General features: G+C 32.2%; 2 protein-coding genes and 1 long non-coding RNA gene across 4 annotated transcripts; 1 reads left to right on the top strand and 2 right to left on the bottom strand.

Annotated features, from left to right (window-relative positions):
* Nucleotides 1-529: 529 nt before the first annotated feature.
* LOC145760550 (Golgi apparatus protein 1-like) lies at nucleotides 530-14,405 on the bottom strand. The gene is made up of 28 exons (XM_082574465.1): nucleotides 14,309-14,405; nucleotides 13,572-13,938; nucleotides 13,182-13,306; nucleotides 12,839-12,868; nucleotides 12,481-12,573; nucleotides 12,162-12,304; nucleotides 11,583-11,670; nucleotides 11,244-11,426; nucleotides 11,055-11,177; nucleotides 10,591-10,729; nucleotides 9,928-10,139; nucleotides 9,138-9,259; nucleotides 8,776-8,877; nucleotides 8,602-8,666; nucleotides 8,382-8,473; nucleotides 8,045-8,227; nucleotides 7,465-7,638; nucleotides 6,694-6,801; nucleotides 6,527-6,618; nucleotides 5,859-5,973; nucleotides 5,320-5,481; nucleotides 4,773-4,933; nucleotides 4,345-4,549; nucleotides 4,126-4,227; nucleotides 1,687-1,788; nucleotides 1,376-1,496; nucleotides 1,215-1,321; nucleotides 530-1,155 (listed from the first exon to the last, which is right to left on the bottom strand). Exons 1-28 carry the CDS (start codon nucleotides 14,396-14,398, stop codon nucleotides 991-993), a joined length of 3,771 nt encoding a protein of 1,256 aa, XP_082430591.1. The 5' UTR covers nucleotides 14,399-14,405; the 3' UTR covers nucleotides 530-990.
* Nucleotides 14,406-16,602: 2,197 nt separating this feature from the next.
* On the top strand, nucleotides 16,603-18,248 carry LOC145759048 (uncharacterized). The gene is made up of 3 exons (XR_014286508.1): nucleotides 16,603-16,762; nucleotides 17,190-17,919; nucleotides 18,000-18,248. It is a non-coding gene; the product is annotated as an uncharacterized LOC145759048 (long non-coding RNA).
* LOC145759045 (uncharacterized) lies at nucleotides 16,666-23,586 on the bottom strand. 2 transcript variants are annotated; one of them, XM_082572775.1, is made up of 16 exons: nucleotides 20,853-23,586; nucleotides 20,570-20,650; nucleotides 20,349-20,400; nucleotides 20,026-20,171; nucleotides 19,819-19,944; nucleotides 19,611-19,708; nucleotides 19,345-19,527; nucleotides 19,056-19,282; nucleotides 18,834-18,949; nucleotides 18,634-18,694; nucleotides 18,227-18,286; nucleotides 18,017-18,111; nucleotides 17,594-17,654; nucleotides 17,395-17,506; nucleotides 17,181-17,238; nucleotides 16,666-16,740 (listed from the first exon to the last, which is right to left on the bottom strand). In XM_082572775.1, the coding sequence occupies exons 1-14, from the start codon at nucleotides 23,226-23,228 to the stop codon at nucleotides 17,403-17,405; spliced, it is 3,786 nt and encodes a 1,261-aa protein (XP_082428901.1). In that variant the 5' UTR covers nucleotides 23,229-23,586; the 3' UTR covers nucleotides 16,666-16,740; nucleotides 17,181-17,238; nucleotides 17,395-17,402. The 2 variants fall into 2 exon arrangements, with proteins under 2 accessions (XP_082428901.1, XP_082428902.1); XM_082572776.1 differs by lacking the exons at nucleotides 16,666-16,740; nucleotides 17,181-17,238; nucleotides 17,395-17,506; ... (3 more) ...; nucleotides 18,634-18,694; nucleotides 18,834-18,949 and having other exon boundaries at nucleotides 19,128-19,282; nucleotides 19,350-19,527.
* Between the last annotated feature and the right edge of the window lie 129 nt (nucleotides 23,587-23,715).

Here is a 23,715-nt window from a genome sequence, read left to right as displayed (position 1 = left end):
TTTGCCTTTCTTTAAAGATACAACTCAACAAATATTAAGTTTTAACCAACTGACCAAACTTGCTGAGTAAATTATGAAACTAAAATCCATTTCCCGACGAAATTACTTGATCTTTAACCCAAGCGAAATATTTTTAATTTTCGACAAATATTCAACCTAAACTTCGGTTAAATATCGTTTACATGAACACGCTAGCAGCGGGAATCGATTCACAAACCTAAAGTGGAGTAGTGGTAAAAACACTTGCTACATTACATGAGGTCGTGGGTTCAATCCCCACTGCTCTCATGCTGTAGCGCCCTTGAGTAAGGCGCTATAAACGGTATAAACTCCTGCTTAGCCAACACTAAATCAGCAGCATAATTATCGGGCAATTATAATCTATAATATCCCGAACTGGAACAGGCAACTCAAGACCGAGTGGGGGTAACTGATGTTACTCTATATTAAGTAAAGTCGACCTTCCCACATTGAGGATAAACATATATACAAAAAAAAAGCATTTTAATGATTAAACAATTCACCCAAACTTTATAATTTATTCCAATATTGCAACTCTATTTACAAATTAAATTAACTATTCTTAGATTCTAACACAACAATGATCATTACGACGTAACAATGATCATTTAAACAATGATCTGTGACGTAATAAAGATGAAATATTCAATGCATATTAACAGTTAGTTCAGTGATGTAATAAAACAAATTTACAGATAATATTATTACCAAACAAATGTGTAAATGACGTCATAAAACGAAAGAAAAATGCTGCGATCAACGTAAAACACTAAAAATGTAATTTTGTTTTTAATTAAATTCGATAATCTCTTTAAAAAATACTGAAAATGCAAAAAACTATTTTTATTTTTAATTTCGTCGTAAAAAAAATCTTAAAAAATTTAAAATCTCACAGAAACTGCGACCGGTAATAAAAGGGCACTTGTGTATTTGGGTTGTGACGTCACAGTGACATCATCAGTTATGACGTCACAGTATTTTACGCTCCCGATTAACTCTTTTAGTGACGCGACCGCACATGACGCCGACGATTAAGAACGAAACGAGGACAAAAGTCATCACAGATAAAATATAAGAAGAGTTTTGTGACGTCATAATCATCTGTTTGAAATCGACGAATCCAGTCATTTTGCGCTGAAAAAGAAAACAAATTTAAAGAATGTCAGAAATTTAAAATTAATTTATTTTCCTACCTTTCCAGCCTCGCTCCACATTTGCTCCCGCGTTAAAAGTTGATCCTTGCACTCCTGGGTGATCTTCGAACTCTCATCCTTCGATTGTTGCATCAGACACTTGATCACTGTCATAAAATAATGTAAGTGTTGTTTCTAATTAGTTGAATTGACAAACTTACGTCTTCCGTGACCTTCAGGTGTGTGGGAGCACAGAGCGTCAAGGTCGTTGGCACAAGCTTGGTGCAGGATGGGATCAGCGTAAATATCGCTTCGTCCATCTCTCAATAACCTCGCTACATCCTACAGAGAAAAAGCTGAATTAACATTTAATTATGACGTCACACACCAATGAATATAAGATCACATTTGCCACGATATTCTTATGACATCATTCAGCTACGATTATGACGCCTTTTTAACACCATATTTATATGACATTACACTTTAAATTATGACATCACACAACCAACGATTATGACGTCACACTTACCACCATACACTTGGGACTGGATTCTAGATCGTTGGTGAAGTAAGCTTCCTTTAAACATTCCATCACGTTCGGGTGATCATCAGGTTTGCATTTCGAATCAATCTTAAATATGAAAAGTTGTTAAAAATTTGGTTAAATATTCTAGAAAAACAAACTAAGAACTTACAACAAACCAACAACTTACAACATCGATGCAGTTGAGCATACAACAAAACAACAACTTACAACATCGATGCAGTTGAGCATACAACAAACCAACAACTTACAACATCGATGCAGTTGAGCATACAACAAACCAACAACTTACAACGTCGATGCAGTTGAGCATACAACAAAACAACAACTTACAACATCGATGCAGTTGAGCATACAACAAAACAACAACTTACAATATCGATGCAGTTGAGCATACAACAAACCAACAACTTACAACATCGATGCAGTTGAGCATACAACAAAACAACAACTTACAACATCGATGCAGTTGAGCATACAACAAAACAACAACTTACAACATCGATGCAGTTGAGCATACAACAAACCAACAACTTACAACATCGATGCAGTTGAGCATACAACAAACCAACAACTTACAACGTCGATGCAGTTGAGCATACAACAAACCAACAACTTACAACATCGATGCAGTTGAGCATACAACAAACCAACAACTTACAACATCGATGCAGTTGAGCATACAACAAACCAACAACTTACAACATCGATGCAGTTGAGCATACAACAAACCAACAACTTACAACATCGATGCAGTTGAGCATACAACAAACCAACAACTTACAACATCGATGCAGTTGAGCATACAACAAACCAACAACTAACAACATCGATGCAGTTGAGCATACAACAAACCAACAACTTACAACATCGATGCAGTTGAGCATACAACAAACCAACAACTTACAACATCGATGCAGTTGAGCATACAACAAACCAACAACTTACAACATCGATGCAGTTGAGCATACAACAAACCAACAACTTACAACATCGATGCAGTTGAGCATACAACAAACCAACAACTTACAACATCGATGCAGTTGAGCATACAACAAATCAACAACTTACAACATCGATGCAGTTGAGCATACAACAAACCAACAACTTACAACGTCGATGCAGTTGAGCATACAACAAACCAACAACTTACAACATCGATGCAGTTGAGCATACAACAAACCAACAACTTACAACGTCGATGCAGTTGAGCATACAACAAACCAACAACTTACAACATCGATGCAGTTGAGCATACAACAAACCAACAACTTACAACATCGATGCAGTTGAGCATACAACAAACCAACAACTTACAACATCGATGCAGTTGAGCATACAACAAACCAACAACTTACAACATCGATGCAGTTGAGCATACAACAAACCAACAACTAACAACATCGATGCAGTTGAGCATACAACAAACCAACAACTTACAACATCGATGCAGTTGAGCATACAACAAACCAACAACTTACAACGTCGATGCAGTTGAGCATACAACAAACCAACAACTTACAACATCGATGCAGTTGAGCATACAACAAACCAACAACTTACAACATCGATGCAGTTGAGCATACAACAAACCAACAACTTACAACATCGATGCAGTTGAGCATACAACAAATCAACAACTTACAACGTCGATGCAGTTGAGCATACAACAAATCAACAACTTACAACGTCGATGCAGTTGAGCATACAACAAACCAACAACTTACAACATCGATGCAGTTGAGCATACAACAAACCAACAACTTACAACATCGATGCAGTTGAGCATACAACAAACCAACAACTTACAACATCGATGCAGTTGAGCATACAACAAACCAACAACTTACAACATCGATGCAGTTGAGCATACAACAAACCAACAACTTACAACATCGATGCAGTTGAGCATACAACAAATCAACAACTTACAACGTCGATGCAGTTGAGCATACAACAAACCAACAACTTACAACATCGATGCAGTTGAGCATACAACAAACCAACAACTTACAACATCGATGCAGTTGAGCATACAACAAACCAACAACTTACAACGTCGATGCAGTTGAGCATACAACAAACCAACAACTTACAACATCGATGCAGTTGAGCATACAACAAACCAACAACTTACAACATCGATGCAGTTGAGCATACAACAAACCAACAACTTACAACATCGATGCAGTTGAGCATACAACAAATCAACAACTTACAACGTCGATGCAGTTGAGCATACAACAAACCAACAACTTACAACATCGATGCAGTTGAGCATACAACAAACCAACAACTTACAACATCGATGCAGTTGAGCATACAACAAACCAACAACTTACAACGTCGATGCAGTTGAGCATACAACAAACCAACAACTTACAACATCGATGCAGTTGAGCATACAACAAACCAACAACTTACAACATCGATGCAGTTGAGCATAACTTGGGGGTCGAGTCGATAATCCTTCTGCTCCTCCTGGATCACAAACAAAATATGCTCCTGGCACGAACCTCGCAACTCCTGGAGAATAAAGAGAGATGTTTAAACTATTTACATAACAATGAACTTACGACATCACAATCACTGTCATGTTACGACATCACAAGTTACAACCTCTCTATGATGTCACAAACTTACATTGTTGTCATCGTTAAATTTATCTTTCAAACAATCGTAAACAATCCCGTGAGGATCCTCGCCATCTTTATGGAGCTGTTTAGCTGTCTCCATCTCTTCCTTGCAATGTTTTGAAATATCTTTCTTGCAGTGCTCCAGCAGATCCGGATTGAAGTTGATGTCACTGAAGATCTCCTCCTCCCTCGATCTCACAACTTCCCTGCAACTGAAAACAATTTTTTTTTACTTTTCATATTCGGCAAAAAATCAATATCAATAAAGCCAGTGTTTGAATATGGTACTGACATTTAGTTGAATTATATTGATACAGGTAGTTAGAGGTTAAAGTAAATACAAATTTAACAAATGTTGAACTGTTATAAGCGTAAGCATTAGAATGACAAAAAAAATTTAATCAAAAATTTGCAAAAATCACTACAAAAACTCACTCTCTTCTTAGTTTGGATTTGTGTTCCATGAGACAATTGATCAGTGTTGTCTTATCAACTAACCCATTGTTACCCGTGTGTTCCAAACAGAAAGTCTTAATATCACTTTTGCAGATCTTCATCAAGTTGTAATCAAGGTCAGGGTCATTAATTTCTTCTTGCTGAGAAACAAAAATTTTATTCATTTTTATTACAATTTTGTAGTATTTATTTATTCTTAATATCCTCAAACTAAAAAGGTCAAATGCGGGACCTAAACATAGAGTAACAACAGCTACCCCGACCCAGTCTTAAGTTGACTTTGGTAGTTTAAGATATGCAGGAGTTTTTAATTATATATAGTGCTTTACTGAAAGAGACTACAGCATAGAAGAAGTGGGAATCAAACCCGGGACCTGAGATAGTAAAGCCAAGTGCTCTTACCACCACAGCACAGTAGCAAAAGTTGACAATGATTTATAGAAATAAATATATATTAAGTTAGTTATTGAATAAAACAGAATTTTAGCAGCACAAAATTTGAGGTTATAGATGGTTTAACACTCACTTCAAACTGCATGATCATTTTCCTGCACGATTTTGATAACTTATGCTGAGTTCTTAAACATTCGACCACTTTAGCTTTGCCAGGGTTGATGTGGCTGCAATATTTCAAGTAATCAGCATCGCACGCTCCCTTCAACTTCGGGTTTAAGTCAATATTCTTGTGCTGTTAAAACAAGAAAATCTGTTATATTCATACATAATAGAGCCAAGTAAACAGTTTATATCTTTGTATGCCCAATTTATAGGCCCTTAAACTAAAACTTTTTGTTAGTAGTGTGCAGGCAAATTATTGTTCTGACACTTCTACATGAAGTGATTAATTGATAACTGAGTAAAAATGCTGCCCAAAAAATGCAGCCAAAATATTTAACCAGAATTAAACTTAAGTTCATCAAACTTTCGATGGTTTTGTGCTTTTAATAAAACAATTAATCAGAAAAACTACGCCATGTAAAACTTAAATGCTCTTCCCTTTAATTAGATTAAAACTTTTTGTTATTCAACATTAGCCCTCAGTGGGAATCAAACCCACAAACTCACCATCTGCAATTTCTCAAAAGTCAGTTGTTCCCGGCACTTTGCTGACACCTCGTGGTCTTGATCCCTCAGTGTGCTGTCGCGAATTTTTTTACTCAAACAATTTACAACATCGGCCCTGAACAATGTTTCAAATTTTAATAAAAGGTTTCACTTTAATATCCAGTAAAAAATACTAATAATACAACAATATCTATGACATCACACATCTATGACATCACACAACTATGACATCACATATCTATGACATCACACATCTATGACATCACACAACTATGACATCACACAACTATGACATCACATATCTATGACATCACATATCTATGACATCACACATCTATGACATCACACAACTATGACATCACATATCTATGACATCACACAACAATATCTATGACATCACATATCTATGACATCACACATCTATGACATCACACAACTATGACATCACATATCTATGACATCACACAACAATATCTATGACATCACATATCTATGACATCACACATCTATGACATCACACAACTATGACATCACATATCTATGACATCACATATCTATGACATCACACATCTATGACATCACACATCTATGACATCACACAACTATGACATCACACAACTATGACATCACATATTCATAACATCACACAACTATGACATCACACTTACTTAGAGTTGCCGAGATTTCCACAAAGATCTTCTACGTCGTCTTTACAGCTTTTGATAAACTTGAAATTAAAATGATAATCCTTCATTTCAATCTAAAACAACAGAATAAACATTTCAAGTATTTAAAATAAAACAAATCTTGTTTAAAAATAAAGGTTGTGACTTACAAGTTGAAAATGTGTCACACCAGCGGCACATTTCTTGCTCTCCATCTCCTCCTTGTGGTCAATTAAGCATGCCATAACCTCCCCCTCGTCCGCACTATCGAGTTTGTTCTGTGAGGATAAACAATTAATATTTACACACGAGGGAGTTATATTTACACCGATAATGTTGGTAAACTTCAAATAATTTAACATAAACTTTCGAGGATGAAAAATAAACCAGATAACAAAATGAATCCCTTCTTAATAATCATAACAACAAATAGAATTGTGTTTAACAGCAATTAATTCAGACCGACAGCGTGATGTAGTAGTCAGAATACTTTCTATACTACATGAGGTCGTGGGTTTAATTCCCACTGCACTCATACTGTGGCACCCAAAAGTAAGGTGCTATAAACATAATAAACTACTGCAAAGCCAGCACTTAATCAGCAGCATAATTATCGGGCAATTATTATCTATAATATCCCAAACTGAATTCGAGACTGGGTTGGAGTAACAGTTGTTACTCTATGTTTAAGTCGCGCATTCAACCTTCCACATCGAGGATGAATAAATATCACAAAAGAACCTCATGTGAGTGCTAACAACAACATCTAAATCTTAAAATGTCTCTGATAAAAACATTGAACCAAAGAAAGTTTGATTGGTAGCTGTGGGTTATACTACCCCCCTAAAATGGCGTTTACCAATAGGTAATTGACCCACAAGGGCAAGGGTAATTACTCTAAGATGATACTCAACTGGGGTTATTTTGGGGTTAAAGTTTACCTTGCAAAACTTCTGCAACATGGGTTCACACTCGGCAACCAACAAATTCTCAAGATTCCCTTCCTCCAATAACTCCCCAACATCCTCCTCCTCCAAGGAGGTTAGCTTCACGATCATCTCCTGGCAGTCCTTGGATGTTATGTTCTCATAATGATCCTGGAGGCAAATCAGTTCCTGAAAACATTAAACAAAATTTTAGAGTTTTCAAATAGGAAGAATTGAGTAAAAATCTCAGCTTTACAGGTTCAAGAATTAACTTTATTTAAACCACTTTGTCCAACTTTTTTTGTATATATCTTTATCCTCGATGTGGGAAGGTCGAATGTGCGACCTAGACATAGAGTAACATAAGTTACTCCGACCCAGTCTCAAGTTGCCTGTGGCAGTTTGGGATATTATAATTACCTGATAATTATGCTGCTGATTAAGTGCTGGCTCAGCAGGAGTTCATGGCCTAAGCCTTAAAAGTTCTTAAATATTTTAACTAAATAATGTTATGAAGGATATTATGCCAAACAAGCCAAAAAGGTTTAAAACGCTCCAACATGGCACTAAGTTGAGTGCCCCAATCATTACTCACCTTTCCCTTCTCTGCCATCTCATTGGAGCAAAGTCTTCCGAGCTCAGTTCGACATTTTGCTTCAAGGTCAGGGTTCAACTCAAAATCTAGCGCCCTCTCGTGGAGGATTCGCATCACTTCCGCTTCACAACGCTCCGTTAACTTCGTGATGGCGAGTTTTCTTCCCTCGGCTATCATTGTTTCCTGCCATAACAACAATTACGATTAATGATGTCATAATACAAGTTTTGAGTACAAACTATGGCTTGTGATGTCATAATACAATTTTGTATTTAAAAATTAAGATTCGTGATGTCATAATACAATTTTGTGATGTTTATTATGATGGAATTTTTACCTTGATCATTCTAGGTGTGTGTCGATACAAACAGGACATCACGAGTTGATACGGGATCTTCTCAACGTCCTCGTTCTCACCCTGGCCCCCACCTTTAAGTTAACGAACATTAATTACTTAATAACAACAAGAGTTATAACCCACTTATGTTCTAATTTATAACAACAAAGGTTGTAACCAACTTATGTGCTAATTTATAACAACAAAGGTTGTAACTTACCTATGTCACTGTTGCACAAATCGGTCGATTCTTGACGACAAGCTTCCCTAAAGTTTGGGTCCAAACTAAAATAAAAATATCACCTTTATAAAATTATTCATCATAACACATTTCAAATTAAGCAAATATCAAATATCAAGGTTTTTAAATTAAAGAAAAATGGTCGAAACTTACTTGAAATCCCGGCTGATGAAATATTGAAGATCCAACATCTTCTTGTGGCAATCTGAACTAACTTTTGGTTTGTGAATGTTTTCCATCAGACAAGATAAAACCCTGGAAGAACAAAGTTAGTTATTCAATCTATGGATAATGGAGATAAGTGGACAATCTGGATTGTTTTTTAAAACTGTTGTTTGTGGTGTGTTGGTAAATTATCGCAAGCAAATATTAGTTAAGAGTAGCGACCATATTATAACAATTAAAAATCTTGACCACAAGGTGGGCTTTGACACATGTTAAAGAAATAATGCTAACCTATATTTTAATCTTGCTTTACAAAATAATAAGACGTCTTATGACCTCCTAATACTTACATGGGGTCACCTTCCTTGAACTCGGAGCAATAAATAGTGACCGCTAGGTGGCATGAGTGAGCTAGAGCTTGATCCATTCTGTAATCTGTGATCACTTCGGTTTCCTTGATTAAATCTCCCAACTATGAAATAAAAAATACATTTTTGTGTTTTTTAACAAATTAAAATTTATTTTTATTTTAAAGTTAAAAACTTTTTATATTTTAACACAGTTTAAAAAGCAGTCAACTTTTTATAATAAACGTTTTAATAGTTTTTATAGCGGTTATACGAAGTATTAATACAATGAGATTATTTCCTTCTGTATAAAACTTAAGCAATTAATCTGAATAACTTTCAACGTTGGATCAACTTTCTTTTAGATTAATCGTTCAATTGAAATTCAATTTTATCCATTAATTAAACCAGTTTAACGCTGGGTAAACTTATACTTAATAGTCAGGTTTTTATCGCTTTTTATAATATGGTTGCTACTAATAGCTTACGAATCAAAATTAGCATTTTTTTAAGGCCCATAATTTGAAATATATATATAACTACACATTATTAATTAAGTTGGACAATAACAATAGTATTAGAGTAGTTGCCCTTTAATCTGGTATACCGATAATGGCATCAGGTTATAAGCCAAACAATTTTGTGCCTAAACCCATTAAAAATATCACATTAGTGCTAACCCAATAAAAATCACTATTCACCCTTGAGGTGTTTGTGAGTAGCTTAAACACATCACGACAGCAAATTTAATAAAACCTTAAGGTGATATGTGAAGAGGAATCTTAACACTCACCGCCTTCTCACAACTTTGCCCCAGAGGTTTACTCTCATCCTGGGTGAGATCCAACAAACAGTTGATCGTTCCACCCCCCTTTTTCACCCCCTCACAGTGATTGGTTATCTCCCCCGCACATGAGTGAACAATCTCCGGAGACAGCTCGTAGTCTTCGAGCAGAGCGCGACGAAATGTCATCAGCTCGTCAACACACTGAGGCTTCAGTTTAACTGGAATCAAAATAATTATAAGTTTAATTCCTGGTGTAAAAACCTGATTTAAGTTTATTTTAAAATGTCCAATAAAGATTGTTTCACTATATAAGTATCCTGAACATAAAATTATTTCAAATTTTAAATAAATTACTTATTTTCAACTACTTTTCTTAGTCCTTTTGGAAGCCCTTATTAAAATCTACTTAGATTATTTTGTTCTCACAACATAACAATATCCACCATTGACTAAACTTTTAATATGGTTACAGCCAATTACTAATAAACCAGCAAGTATACTAACTATATCAGTAAGACTGCCATAATTCCACTTTTAATTGCTGTGCACAATTTGTTTTTAATTCTTTTTTCTAAATAACTTAACTATGGAGCCCTCTAAACAAACTTTCAAGTGTGGTCCTAATACTAAAAACAATTCAAGACCACTCAAACTTTAACAACAACTCACTTCCTGAAAACTTGACGTCCTCGAGACAGAGAAGAATGGAGGAGAGTCCGTGATACTCGTGCTTGCTCGGGTCGATGTTTTTAGCGCATCCGTGAGCTTTAATATCCTCACCACATGAGGTCGCTATTCCATAACTTGCCTGCAACAAAATAATTAAATAAAAAATTTTTTTAAAAAAGTTGTATTTCAAAAGTGGCAAATTCATTATTTAATTTAAATTCATAAAATAATATGTTAAATGTAAATTACAATCTATAATTATGATTTACAAAATTCCAAATATATTTAAATCTATTTATAAAGACTTAATTTTATCTTTAAAAATTACAGAGCCTCGAGGCATTCCACGTTTACTTTGTTTAAATTAAATCACAATATTGACATTAATTTTTGATTTAACTTTTTTTTTTCTATTTATGACATCACACAGTAGAGAAATAACACAGTTATGACATCACAATCACCTTATAATCCTCAGCGATTAGTTTTTGTCGAGTGGTCAGGGCTTCCCTGCAACTTTCTGTCATCCTTCGATCAAATTTGTTGTCGTACAAACATTTGTAAACTTGACCTTCTCCTGATAGAACCTGTTAAGCACAAGGTTAAATATACCAAGTATGACATCACTATAAACTAATTATGACATCACTAACCTCGCCACACAGAGTTTCACGGTCCGCTCGACATTTAAAATAAAGATTTCTATCCAGATGAAAGTCGTCGGACGACAGTTCGGCCAAGCGTAAAATCTGCTTCTCACATTTGGCCTCGACGTGGCTGCCATCTTCTATTCTGTCCTCTAAACAAGCAATCACTTGACCTTGAGAGTGGGGAGTCTAAAAAAAGAAAATAAATTTGTAAAATTGGTCTCTTTTTTATTAAAGTGTTTGTCGTAAAAAACAGAATTCCACAAAAAACAAAACAAGCTGGTATCCACTTTAACACCTCTGCTTAAAGTATTATTTACCCTAACATTAAACCTTTCAACTTACATTATCGTCCCTCGCTGAACTATCGGCCCTCCCACATTTCAACCAAGTGATCGACTGCTGGCAATCCTCCATGAAGTTGCAGATCAACCTGAACATAAGATGGTTAGAACAGATTGTTGATAATGTAAGTAATAACATGTTAGTTCTTCAGCTTGTATCTTTAACTTTACTGCTCACTATTAATGGATTATGTCACTTATATTGATTATAATTCATATTTTATATATTTATCTTGTTGTAATTGCTGGACAAGTAAAAAGGGCCCCTTTTGTGGTTGGATGTCTCTTTTTACTTAAAAGATAGAGGAACAAAATAAAAAGTAAGTGGGTAAGATAAATGCTTACAGACTAAGTCAGTAGAAATGAAATAATTAGGCAATAATTAAAAAGTTTAAGTTATGAAATAATGGTTAAAAAATAGAGTTAAAGAAAAGTAAGTTTTAAAAGTCTTAAAAATTACTCCTTGGGTTTGATCCCCACCGTAACCCCAGTAATATTATGTTTGTAAATATTAAAGCACTAGTATTAGCGAATTTTTATTAAACTGATAAACATTAAAATTTGTGACATAAAACCTTACCTGTAATCACTGAAAATAATGGCTCCAATTTTAACGAGGAAGTTGTTGCACATTTTGTTGTGGATTTCATCTTTGTGTTCCAACAAACACGGAATAAAATATCCCGACGTCACGTTTAACGACTCTTCTTGGCAGTAAGGAAACTAAATAAAAACATTTTATTTATTAACTATACCAACTATAAAGGTTTAGTTAAAATTATTCAAATATTGTTTCTAGTACAGAAGAATGACAAAAATTAAATATTTTGGGTTGTCAAAAAACATTTATTTTGAATTCCTTTTTTTATGCCAAAAATTTGAAATAAAACAAAACTTACACTGGATTGTGAGATGGTTGATTGACAAACTTGAAAAGCTATCGAGTGAAACTTGGGATTTTTTGTGATTTCCAGTTTGTAATTCCAAATAAACTAAACATTAGAAAAAGTTTTAACAAAAGAAAGGTAAAGAAAGTGGTACAGACCTGTTCACACCGCTGTTTTGTTAAATTTAAAAGTTAAAAAATTGGATTGAACAAATTTTAAATTGAAATCAATAAAAATTAAAGTTTTATTTAAACCAAATTAAATTCAAAATTAAATATTAATGAACAAAACTTAAACAAACATAAATACATGTTAAACTACGTGTTCACCTACAAGTCTGATTCAAAATAAATTAAAATATCAAACTAACCTGATGACAGTCATCAGAAAGATCATCGTCCTAAAAAAAAGTTAAAGTTTTGAAAAGTTGAACACTTAAATACTTTTTAAAATAATTAGCTTAAAGGCAGGTTTGAAGCAATTAGAATTTAAATGAGTGTCTGACATCAAATTATGTTCTTAAAACATCACCTAATTACACTTTAAAAACAATCAAAAACATCAAAAGTTGTCTAACATCAAGTCTTAACTTTATTTAACAACAGTTCTAACTTATACATTCTACTTAGTGTCTTGTTAGATCCTAATCTAGATTTTATAATATTGTTATAACATCTCAAGAATAATTATAATTATGACATCACAGAACTTACATCACGGTCGTTATTGAGACAGGAAATGACCTCAAAATTGTTGCTAAGTTGTCTGTTGTGGCCACAAAGTCTTCGAACATCTTCGCGACATTCCTTACTCTCTGAGATCAACGTCGTCATTCGATCTAAAAAATAAAAACTTAATGATTTTTCTTTAATTTGTCATATAATTAATATTTTAATTAGCTGCAACTATTAATTAACATTGGGTTACAGTTTTAATGATTTAAAAAAGCTAAAAATAGAAATTTTCTGTCATGCTTTAAACAGACTGATTTCGTTTGCCGCAAATTAAAAATTTTCCACCAATTATATTTGATTACGTTGCAAGAAGCTGTAATTTATAAACCAAATAATTAAATATTCCATTTTACCATAGTTTACACTTACCTCCTGTTTTTGGCCTGTTAGGTACACCATTATTTTGGTTTAAATAAGCTCCATTTGGGTTTACATTTTCATTAAGATGACTGTTAACATTGCTAGCATGGTTTAACTGTGGGTTGTAGTTCTGGTTGGCGTTCATGTTAGGGTTAGCATTCATGTTTACATGGTCTTGTACCATGTTAGCTGCTGGTTGGTTGTTTAGGTTTTGATAGTTTACATTTCCTTGATTTTGAACATTAGGAGCTCGATTTTGAACAACATTAGGAGCTTGCTTTTGAACAATATGGGGTTCAGGGTTTCGGTGGTTTTGTGCGGGTTGAACATTAGGTTTGTTTCTTAAATCTTGTACCGCAACATTTGGGTTTACTGCCTGTTAGAAATAATTTGAACTTTTTAACACAATAATAATGCTGTTTATTAAACTATTACTAAAGTTAGAAAACAAGTATGGCCATCAAGTCGACGATGTTTATAGCAAGACAGAAACCAATACAAATGTTTTTTTTGTATATATCTTTATCCTCGATGTGGGAAGGTCAAACGCGCGACTTAAACATAGAGTAACATCAGTTACTCCGACCCAGTCTCGAGTTGACTTTGGCAGTTTGAAATATTATGGATTATAATTGCTCAATAATTAAATGACTGATTAGGTGCTGGCTCAGCAGGAGTTTATACCGTTAATAGCGTCTTACTTGAGGGCGCTACACCATGATGATTGACCAAGTTAAAATACTTACTATTGGTTGTTGGGGAGCCAAATCATTTCCTTGCTGCTGAGCTCCAAAACAAATCGGAATTATTAAAATTAAACTAATTCTTAAATACATTGTCGTACTCCTTTTAAAAATAAGTTTTAATTCAAGATTGTTTTACTTATTGTCAGTTAATTTTTTTAGAAGTAACTTTCCTTGTTTAGTTTAAAGTTTGGAATAATATTGTCCAAAAAAGTTTATCAAATTACTGATTAGTTTTAAGCAATAAGCACCGACAAAGAATTGCTGAATTAGTTCAATAACTTAACAAACTGACAATTAAACCTAAACTCAAATTTTATTTAATCGAAAAAATTAAACCATGCTGATTACTGCACATTATCTTGTAATTGACTTTTTTATTTATCTTTATCCTTGATGTGGAAGGTTGACTTCACAACCTAAACCTAGAGTAACATCAGCTACTCAGACCCAGTCTTAAGTTGTCTTTAGCAGTTTAGAATATTATAGATTATTATTGCCTGATAATTATGCTGTTAATTAAGTGCTAGCTTAGCAGAAGTTCGTTCTTATTATTGCCCCTTACTCAAGGGCGCTACAGCATGAGATCACTGCGTGTCGAACTCAGGACCTAACTGCCTAATGTGGTGTATAAAGTGATCTGACAACTACACGACACTACTTTAAATTGAATCCTAAAACTGACAAAAACGCACAGTTTTTTGTTTAATTTTAACACATTAAGGGCCAACTAGTTAAACTATTATCTTTATTTAAAGTTAATTAACCAACAGACTGACAAAATGTTTCAACAGTTCAAAGTAAAATAAATTACTACTACAAAACTGACTTCAAACAACCATTTGCTTACAACTTCAATTAAACCCCTAAAAAAATTTTCAACCAAAAGTTGTCGAACTGCTTTGACAAAAATAAAACATAATATTTTAGAAACGCGTTCACTTAAAACATAAACAAATCATGAGGAATAACTACGTCACAATGCTTACTTGGCTTTTATGGATGAGTAAACACAATTTTACGTCACTAAACCTTTTATCCTCATCCTGATAACAGAATAATTCACCAATTTTTACATTAAAAAACAAGAAAGAAATATACAAACACCATAAACATTAATGTGGTAGTTAAACTGACTAAAATATTATTTATGAATCATTTAACACATCGCACACAGCCTGTTTAGAAAGATGCCACTGGTACGATAGAGATACTAATATATACACTAGAGTAGGTGTTGCTAGGCAGTTGTTCACTGCAAATTGTCGCAAATTAAAGCCCGATTTGCCATACTGGCCAGAGTTGCCATTTGCAATTTTTGAACAATTTACTTATTATTTTTATTTTAAAATTTAAAAATTATCTAGCAAAGTTAATACAAAAATTCCAAAAAAATGTATAAAATAGCACTATACAAGTAAAACACTTCGATTCTTACAAATAGTTATTAAACAGTCAACCTCTATGGCACAGGTTTGCAAGACCACTTTAAAATGATAAAAAATCAAGAAAATTCGCTTTTTAATAAAAAGATAACATTTTTTTATTGATCAATGATTTAAATAGATTAAATTAAACGTAAAAAAATGTTTATTTTAGTTTCCTAAAAACAATCTAAAAGTTTAAATTTTGCTTTGGCAACTCTGGCGAGTATGGCAAATCGGTCTTCAATTTGCGACACAAAATGGATGCGAAGCCCACTCTAGTGTATATATTAGTATCTCTATGACTGGTACAACTAGACCTGTTTTCTCTATTTACAAAAACAAAATATTATCCTTATGTACGGGCATTAAATTTGGCGGTTCGAAGGCGAGGCTAATCATAAACGTAAAAAGCGAATCTTTGCATACTATTGTTTATCTGCAGATGCAAGCACTGTTAGTGAGCAACTAGTTAGTAATCAATAAGGTTTAAACTGTAGGGAATAGAAACCACAACTCCATGTTGTAAAGCCAACTATGCTTTACCATACCGCCAATATTGACACTTGATTTTTTATATATCTTACAGTTTTTTGGACCAAGTTTAATTGTGTATTTTTTATGGAATTTTACTATATAAAAAGTGCATAAAGGCAAAGTGCTTGATAACACAACTTTCAAATTTAACTTTATATACAAAAATGTTTTTTATTCTAATAGTTTTTTAACTTCGCTGGTGTTGGATCCTTCAAGAATATCTAATTCTTGAACTCTGTCGGTCAACATATTACATTTGTCAAACTTGCTGCCTTTAAAATCATGAGCTACAACAAAAAAAACTTAATAAGCAATTATGTATTTTTTTACAGACTTAGGTTATTTAATTAATCATACATTTACATAAAACCAAATTTACATAAAAATATTTAAACCTACCATTAGCTGTTGATCCATAAGTAGGATTGTCCCCAGAATTGTAAAAAAAATTCTGGATAATTTGATTTGGAAACTCTAAACAACCAATATAAATAAAGTAAATTAGTTAATATACATATAAATTTTGTACAAATATGTTTTAATTACTTTTATAAAATTCAATTTATTTAGTGGGCTTAAGTAGAATTTGTTTTTCATTTTTTTTGTTTATATTTTTATTCTCGATGTGGGAAAGTCGAATGAACAAAAAGCAACATCAGTTACTCCGACCCAGTCTCGAGTTGCCTGTGGCTGTTTGGGATAATATATAGGTTATAATTGCCTCATAATTATGCTGCTGATTAAGTGCTGGCTTAGCAGAAGTTCATAACAATTACAGCATGAAATCAGTGGGGATTGAACTCACGACTTCATGTGTGGTGTAGCAAGTGTTCTTACCACTACACCACGCTGCCGGTTAAGCACAAGCATCTTTTAAAACAAAAATATGGAGATGGTTTAAACACAAAACTCACCTTTAACAGGTTTATGAGTATTTGAAGAATCAGTCGAAGTAAATGGAAGATTTTCATCCTAAACATTAAGTTATTTTCTTTAAAATCTTTGAAAATATATATTTCAATTAGCAAGCATGTATTTGCATCTGTACACAGCCCGATTTTCATTAGCAGATTCTTTAGAGAACAGTTTTAAACATTAATAAACATTAAAGTTTATTTTTAAATTTACTTTGACTTTCACATCGCTGATCTGTTCCTTAGAACCTCGAGCTTGAGCTTCTTTTCCAGGTTCAGTTTTCCAGGTTTCAAGTTTTGTGGTTGGACTTCTTCAGATGTTGAAGCTTAAAACAGTATATTTATATTCTCAAGGGACTACTTGATTGAGATAACTCACTTAAAAAACACAAAGCTTTAAACACAAAACATACCTTGAGGAGATTTATGAGAGGTTTGAGGGGATCCATCGGAAGTAGATGGAAAACTTTCAACCTAAATATTGAAAATTTGGCTTTAAAACGTTAAAAATTTTTGTGAACTAAAATTATATAAAATAATTAACAAGTATTTTTTACAGCTATACACAGTAATTTATTAGCAGGTAGAATAAAGTCCAGTTTTAAATAAACTGATTACTAGAAGCTGGGTTTATGCTAACTTGTATAATAATAGCGCCTACATGCTTTTTAAACATTTTCAATGTTTCTGTTTTTGCATTATATTTGGCAATCACTAAGTATTATCAAGTGTATTAAATGTAAGTATTTAATAAATTTACACAATTTAACTGAAAATAAAAATTTAAGTTTACAAAATCAACAAAATCAATTTTTTTAGTTCAATATTTGTTTCACCTCGCTGCTATCAGAACCAGGAAGCATATTCACTTTTTTATTTTCTTTGATCAATACGTCACAACCGTCCAACGTGCAATCTTTCATTTTGACATCTACAATAAAATTACATAAAAGTTAATCGGTAACATTTTACCATAATAATACAAAAACAATTTTAATAAAAAAGTATACTTATTACTAAATTACAAAAAAACTTTTAAAATTTACCAGTAAGGTGAATTATAGCGTTGTCTCCAATATTTAACTGAAAATTTGGTCCAAAATTTTCTAAACAACCATTTAATAAGGTAGTAAATAAATCCGTATAAACAGGCATGTTAAACAAATATGTTTTAATTACTATTATAGAAAATTATGAGTTGGCATAAATTTTTTTTGTAAGTCATGTATTGTTAAAATGCCATAACATACTTAAAATTTTTATGTAAACATTAATATTTTTGGCATGTTTTAAATCTTTAAATTGATTTTGTCATTTTTTCCCGTCGCATTGTTGTAATATTAATTGTATATCGTAATTATTATTTACTTTTATCAATGCGCGAAAAATTAAAATGAAAAAAAATAAAAAAAAACTTTAAAAAATAAGGAGATGGTTTAAACACAAAACTGACCTTTATCAGGTTTATGAGTATTTGAAGAATGTTCAGTTAAAGTAGATGGAAGACTTTCATCCTAAACATTAAGTTATTATCTTTAAAATCTTCGAAAATATATATTTCAATTAGCAAGCCTGTATTTGGATCTGTACACAGCCCAATTTTCATTAGCAGAACAGTTTTAAACATTAATAAAAGTTTATTTTTAAATTTACTTTAACTTCTACATCGCTGATCTGTTCCTTAGAACCTCGAGCTTGAGCTTCTTTTCCAGGCTCTTTTTTAGGCTCAGAATTCGAGTTTTCTGGCTGGTTTTCCTTAAATGTTAAAGCTGAAAAAAAAAATTCATTTCATTGGTTGTGCAACAAGCAAATATTAAAAAAAATATTATTTTTAGGAAATTCATTTGTAATCTTTATGCAAAGTGGGATACCAACCTGGTCGATTTGGGATTTGAGGAAATTCAAATTCGCTTTTTTTAACTTTTTGAGTTGTCAGATTTGTGGCCGAATAAGTAAATATTTCTCCCGATGGATTTTTATTTTCAAATCCTGGTTTCGGCTTTGCTGTGATTACACCAGAGTGACAATCTGTACTTTCATAGGTTTTCGAGAAAGATTCATAATCTTCATGAGAAATTTCAAACAACACTTCGTCCTTTTGTCTAAATACAAAGATGCAGAATTCAAATATATGTTAAGTTTTAAATTTTGTTAAAAGGTTTACCTTACTGGGACATGTACAAAAAAAACAAGATTTCCATTAGGTGTCATCACTTTTTCTCTGTCCATAACAAACAAATTTAAATTCAATTTTAGTGGTTCATGGTAACATTCAAATATTTGTTTTTTTTCTGGATTTGCGAAATATTGACTCAATCCATTGATCCAAGATTTTACGACCTCGAACCTTAAACATTAAAAATTACAAGTTTACACAAAAAATTGTATAACAGATATAGTTTTGTTAAATAACATATTTTTAATAGTTACCAAGATAAATGATCAACTTGAAACTGAATTGACCGAGAATCTCCTAAAATAACTTCGGCAAGATCTCTCCAAACTATTCCATCTTCACTTACTTGAGGCTAAAATAATAAACATGATAATAAAGAAATAGTTACGAGTAGCATATTGGAAAATTACTTTAGTACATATGTTATTATAAATATTGAAAACACCCAAATAAATAAATTACCGTAACAACACAGGTTCCAGAGGTTGAGTAAAATGGGGTGGAAAGAGACAGAGTAACTGGGACCTTAAACTTTAATCCATGTGGCAAGCATGCAAATTGTGGGGTCAACAAATATTTTGCATTTTCCTAAACAAATGTCATGGTATTTAAACAAACAAACAATAATAAACTCAATATAAAAATAAATATATTTTGTAAAAGCGATACCTTGGTGGGAAGAGTAAAATCATTACAATGAACTACATGCACAGTAAGTTGAACATCCTCATCAAGTGCACCTTCAGGAATATCAATGTAACATCCTGATGCTTCAACTCTGCCTCCTTTTACACCAATCACCTTGCTTGCAGTGTCTTTATAACAATATTATATACAATTTGATTGAATGTAATAAAAAAAATGGGTTGGAATAATTTGAGTTAAAAACAGAATTAACAAAAAATGGGTTAAAAAAGAAATTAACTACATCTTTGCAAGGTCAAGTCATTTTTTTATATCTGAAAACTAAAGTTAATATTGACCAAACCAACCCAAATTATTCTTTGGTTCATCTTCCAGTTCTTCCCATGGTAATTCTCCTTTCTTTAACAAAACAAAGACTATATGGTTAAGAAATCAAATTAGTTTACAAAGTTTGTTATGTAATTACTTTTATTACTATGTTTTCAATTTTTTAAATATAAATTAATCTAGTAAAAGTTTAACCAACACAAAAATCACATTAAATTGTTTTAAAAATCATTTTACTTACACTCTCATATCCACTATCTAAATCTGAATCATGGATCTGAGTCCTTGTATAAGATAAAAATACGTTGTCATATACTTTGATCTACAGATGAAGTACAAAGTTATTAAAATGTTGTTTAATGTAGATTCAATAAAAAGCAAGGGTAGATGTCATGGTAGATATTAAACAGGATTACTGACAAAATATATTTTACTAAGGTTTATAAAAATTAATAAAATGGTAAACATCAAGACACTTTAAGGTAGCTTCCTTAAATAACAACATATAATGTTATTAAACTTACATCTAGTTTATCTTCGAATACGTTTTCAGCAATTCCAATTTCACTCTTTTGTGATTCAGTTGTTTTTAGCTTTTTCCCCTCATTTGGAACAACTACATGGCAATTCTGTTTTTCAGTTTTACTAAATTGTTGGTATGTTTCGTTAGCTAGTTTGCTATACTTTAAAGCTTCGTCTTGTTTACCCAATGCTTTGTAGCATAAGTGTAAACCATTATAAATATCATATTGTATTATTGTTGGTTTAACTGTTAGTTTGTTTAGTAAAGTTTGTGCTTTGTTGTATTGAAATATTGCTTGTTCATATTTACCAAGACTCCAATAACATCCTCCCATACCTCGATAAATATCTGATATTGCATAGGGCCAATTTAGAAGTGTGTTTCCATCGATTTTAAAATGTTGTAAAAAAGTTAAAAGTGCAACTTTTGGCTTGTTAAGTTTAAGTTGTGATAGAGCACATTTATCAAGTATTATAAGCTGTAATCTGATATCCTGGTTTGGTATTGGGAATCGTTGGAGAAATGATTGAGATATTGTTTCTATTTGCTCAAATTCTTTTAATGCAAAGAGACATTCTATTGTTAGTTGTAAACAATTAACATATAACTTATGTCCAGGTTGAAGATGAGGTTTTATTTGTTCAAGCAACTTTAATGCAACTTTAAAGTTCTTTTTCTCAAAATAAGCATTACAAACGAAAGCTTTAATTTCAAGTCCGTGGTTGTCATTTTTTAACCAGTTCAAAGATTTTTTTTTCTTCCATTCTGATATAATTTGTTTGCTCTGATGTAAAATTTGTAAACTCATCCAATATTCTAAACTTGAAGATTGATGATCTGAAATGTTGATTTTATTTAAAAACTCTTTCTTTGCCTGTTTTACTTGAATTTGTGCTGGTAAATTTAGTAAAATTTCAAAATATCGAACAAGACTTGCTGCTCCAACAGTTGTAATTAAAATTTGAGCTGGGTTAAAATCATTTAAACCTCGGAAAGTTTTCCCTTTATCAATATAATCATCTTGGCCTTGTTTTTTTCCATATATTTTTAGTCTAACTTCACAAGCAACAGACAGAGCATACTTAAGATGATGGGAACTCCTTGAATCAATTATTTCCCAATTTTCTAACTCATTTATTGCTTTAAATCCAGTGGTAAGAAAGTTGTGATAATCACAAATAATTGTTAAAAATATGAGTAAAGTTCTATACAAAGCTTGTTTTATCTTAAACTCTTGGTTGTTCATGCTCAATGGACCAACTTTTGACATAAAATCTATTTTTTTGAACTCTTGAATTAAAACTAATTTGGTTTTGAAATAATTTTTTGTTTCAAGTTTTTGTTTAACCAGATTACAATATTGGTTGTAAATTTCTTCATCTCCATAAACAAAACATGTTCGTTTTAACACATCAGCTAAGTGAAAACCATTCTTTAAATCCACATCAGAGTCAAGATACTTAATCATTTTACTGACAGGTTGAATTAGTTCTGTTGACCATGGCTTGTTCGTGGTACCTTCTTGTCTTCCTAGTGGAAAAATACAAGCATATGGCATCATTCCATCAAAAGAAATTCCTCGTTTTGTAAAACCATCAAAAAACCAATCAATTCCACTTTTATTGTAATAATCATTTAAGGATGGAATTGCAACACATGGAATAATAGTTTCTTGTAAATTTATAAGAACACAATGAAAAATGACAGAAAACCATCTAAAATATTCCAGAGTGGTGTTATCCACTTTCTTGTTATCATCCAGCAAAATAATGTGCTCAAAATCAGAGTAAGGAGTTATTTCTCTTCGTGCAAGAGACCCCATTCCAGCTATGGCAAATTTACATGGAGGTTTTCCTATAATTCCTTCACACTTTTCAGCTATAAATTGCATGATAGAAGTGTATTGGCTGGCTATATCATCTTGTATAGCACAAACTGTTTGTATTTTATTATATTCTAGTTGTTTTAATTTTGCTTCTGATATTTCATAAGGAATATGTTCTAACTGTGATAATTTATTTTCAGTATTTTCTCTCAGTTTTTTAATTTTTTCAGCAACTTTTGCAGAAATATTTCTTAAACTTGCTAAAGATTGATCTGCTTTTGATATTTTAAGCAAATGTGAGCAAAGATTATCCAGATCTTTCTTAATTTTTTCAACTTTTAAAGGATTTCTCACTATAGCTGAATTTAAAAGTGCACAACTTCTTATCAAGCTTAATTTATCAGGACTTTTCTCCTTATAAAGCAACCCCATTTTGTGGAGAATTATTGCTGATTCTTGTGGTTCATTTTCCTTCCACTTTCCACCTTGTGTTTCTACACAAAGTTTTTTTAACTCAGCAGCAAGTTTATTTTCCCTTTCTTTAAACTCCATTGCATAAAATATTCACTTTCGGCATACGAATTAATTAACTTAAATATTTTTAAAATTTAAAGATATCTGAATTATAAAAATCTCCCTTCTTCCAATATTAAGAAACTTAACTTAAACTTTTCACAAATACAATAAACTCTGGTAGCAAATATTGCTGTCGAGAGTCACAAGATCTATTGTGTACTGAACAAACAAGTTAGTAATTTACAGGGACAACCCCAATACATTATAACATGTGATATTAAATTCTGTAAATTTAATAAAGAATTAGCACACAGAACGTCTTAAAAATGTTGAAGTAAAGGAAACCAAATCATCTGACTACGATTTCCAATTTTATTGCTAATTATTAGGCCTAATTAATACAAGTTAAAAAAAAAACATTTTTGTTGCTTATTTATTACAACTATGTGCGTTCTAGAAGTTTCTGACATAGCGTCAAATGTATTGTACTAATTCAACCCTTTCAAACATTTGTGAATAACAT

This window comes from Corella eumyota, chromosome 7 (genome assembly GCF_963082875.1).
Source record: "Corella eumyota chromosome 7, kaCorEumy4.1, whole genome shotgun sequence".
Classification (NCBI taxonomy): Eukaryota; Metazoa; Chordata; class Ascidiacea; order Phlebobranchia; family Corellidae; genus Corella; species Corella eumyota.
This window is presented reverse-complemented; position numbering and strand designations above follow the sequence as displayed.

Excerpts from the sequence above, each read along its gene's own strand:
- LOC145760550 (XM_082574465.1), bottom strand. The coding sequence starts at position 14,398 with ATGTATTTAAGAATTAGTTTAATTTTAATAATTCCGATTTGTTTTGGA. Across the intron at positions 10,730-11,054 it reads TAATCGCTGAGGATTATAAG|GCAAGTTATGGAATAGCGAC; the intron begins GTGATTGTGATG and ends ATTTTGTTGCAG. Across the intron at positions 7,639-8,044 it reads AGATGGCAGAGAAGGGAAAG|GAACTGATTTGCCTCCAGGA; the intron begins GTGAGTAATGAT and ends TAATGTTTTCAG.
- LOC145759045 (XM_082572775.1), bottom strand. The coding sequence starts at position 23,228 with ATGGAGTTTAAAGAAAGGGAAAATAAACTTGCTGCTGAGTTAAAAAAA. Across the intron at positions 20,651-20,852 it reads TATTCGAAGATAAACTAGAT|ATCAAAGTATATGACAACGT; the intron begins GTAAGTTTAATA and ends CTTCATCTGTAG. Across the intron at positions 20,401-20,569 it reads TAGATAGTGGATATGAGAGT|AAAGGAGAATTACCATGGGA; the intron begins GTAAGTAAAATG and ends GTTTTGTTAAAG.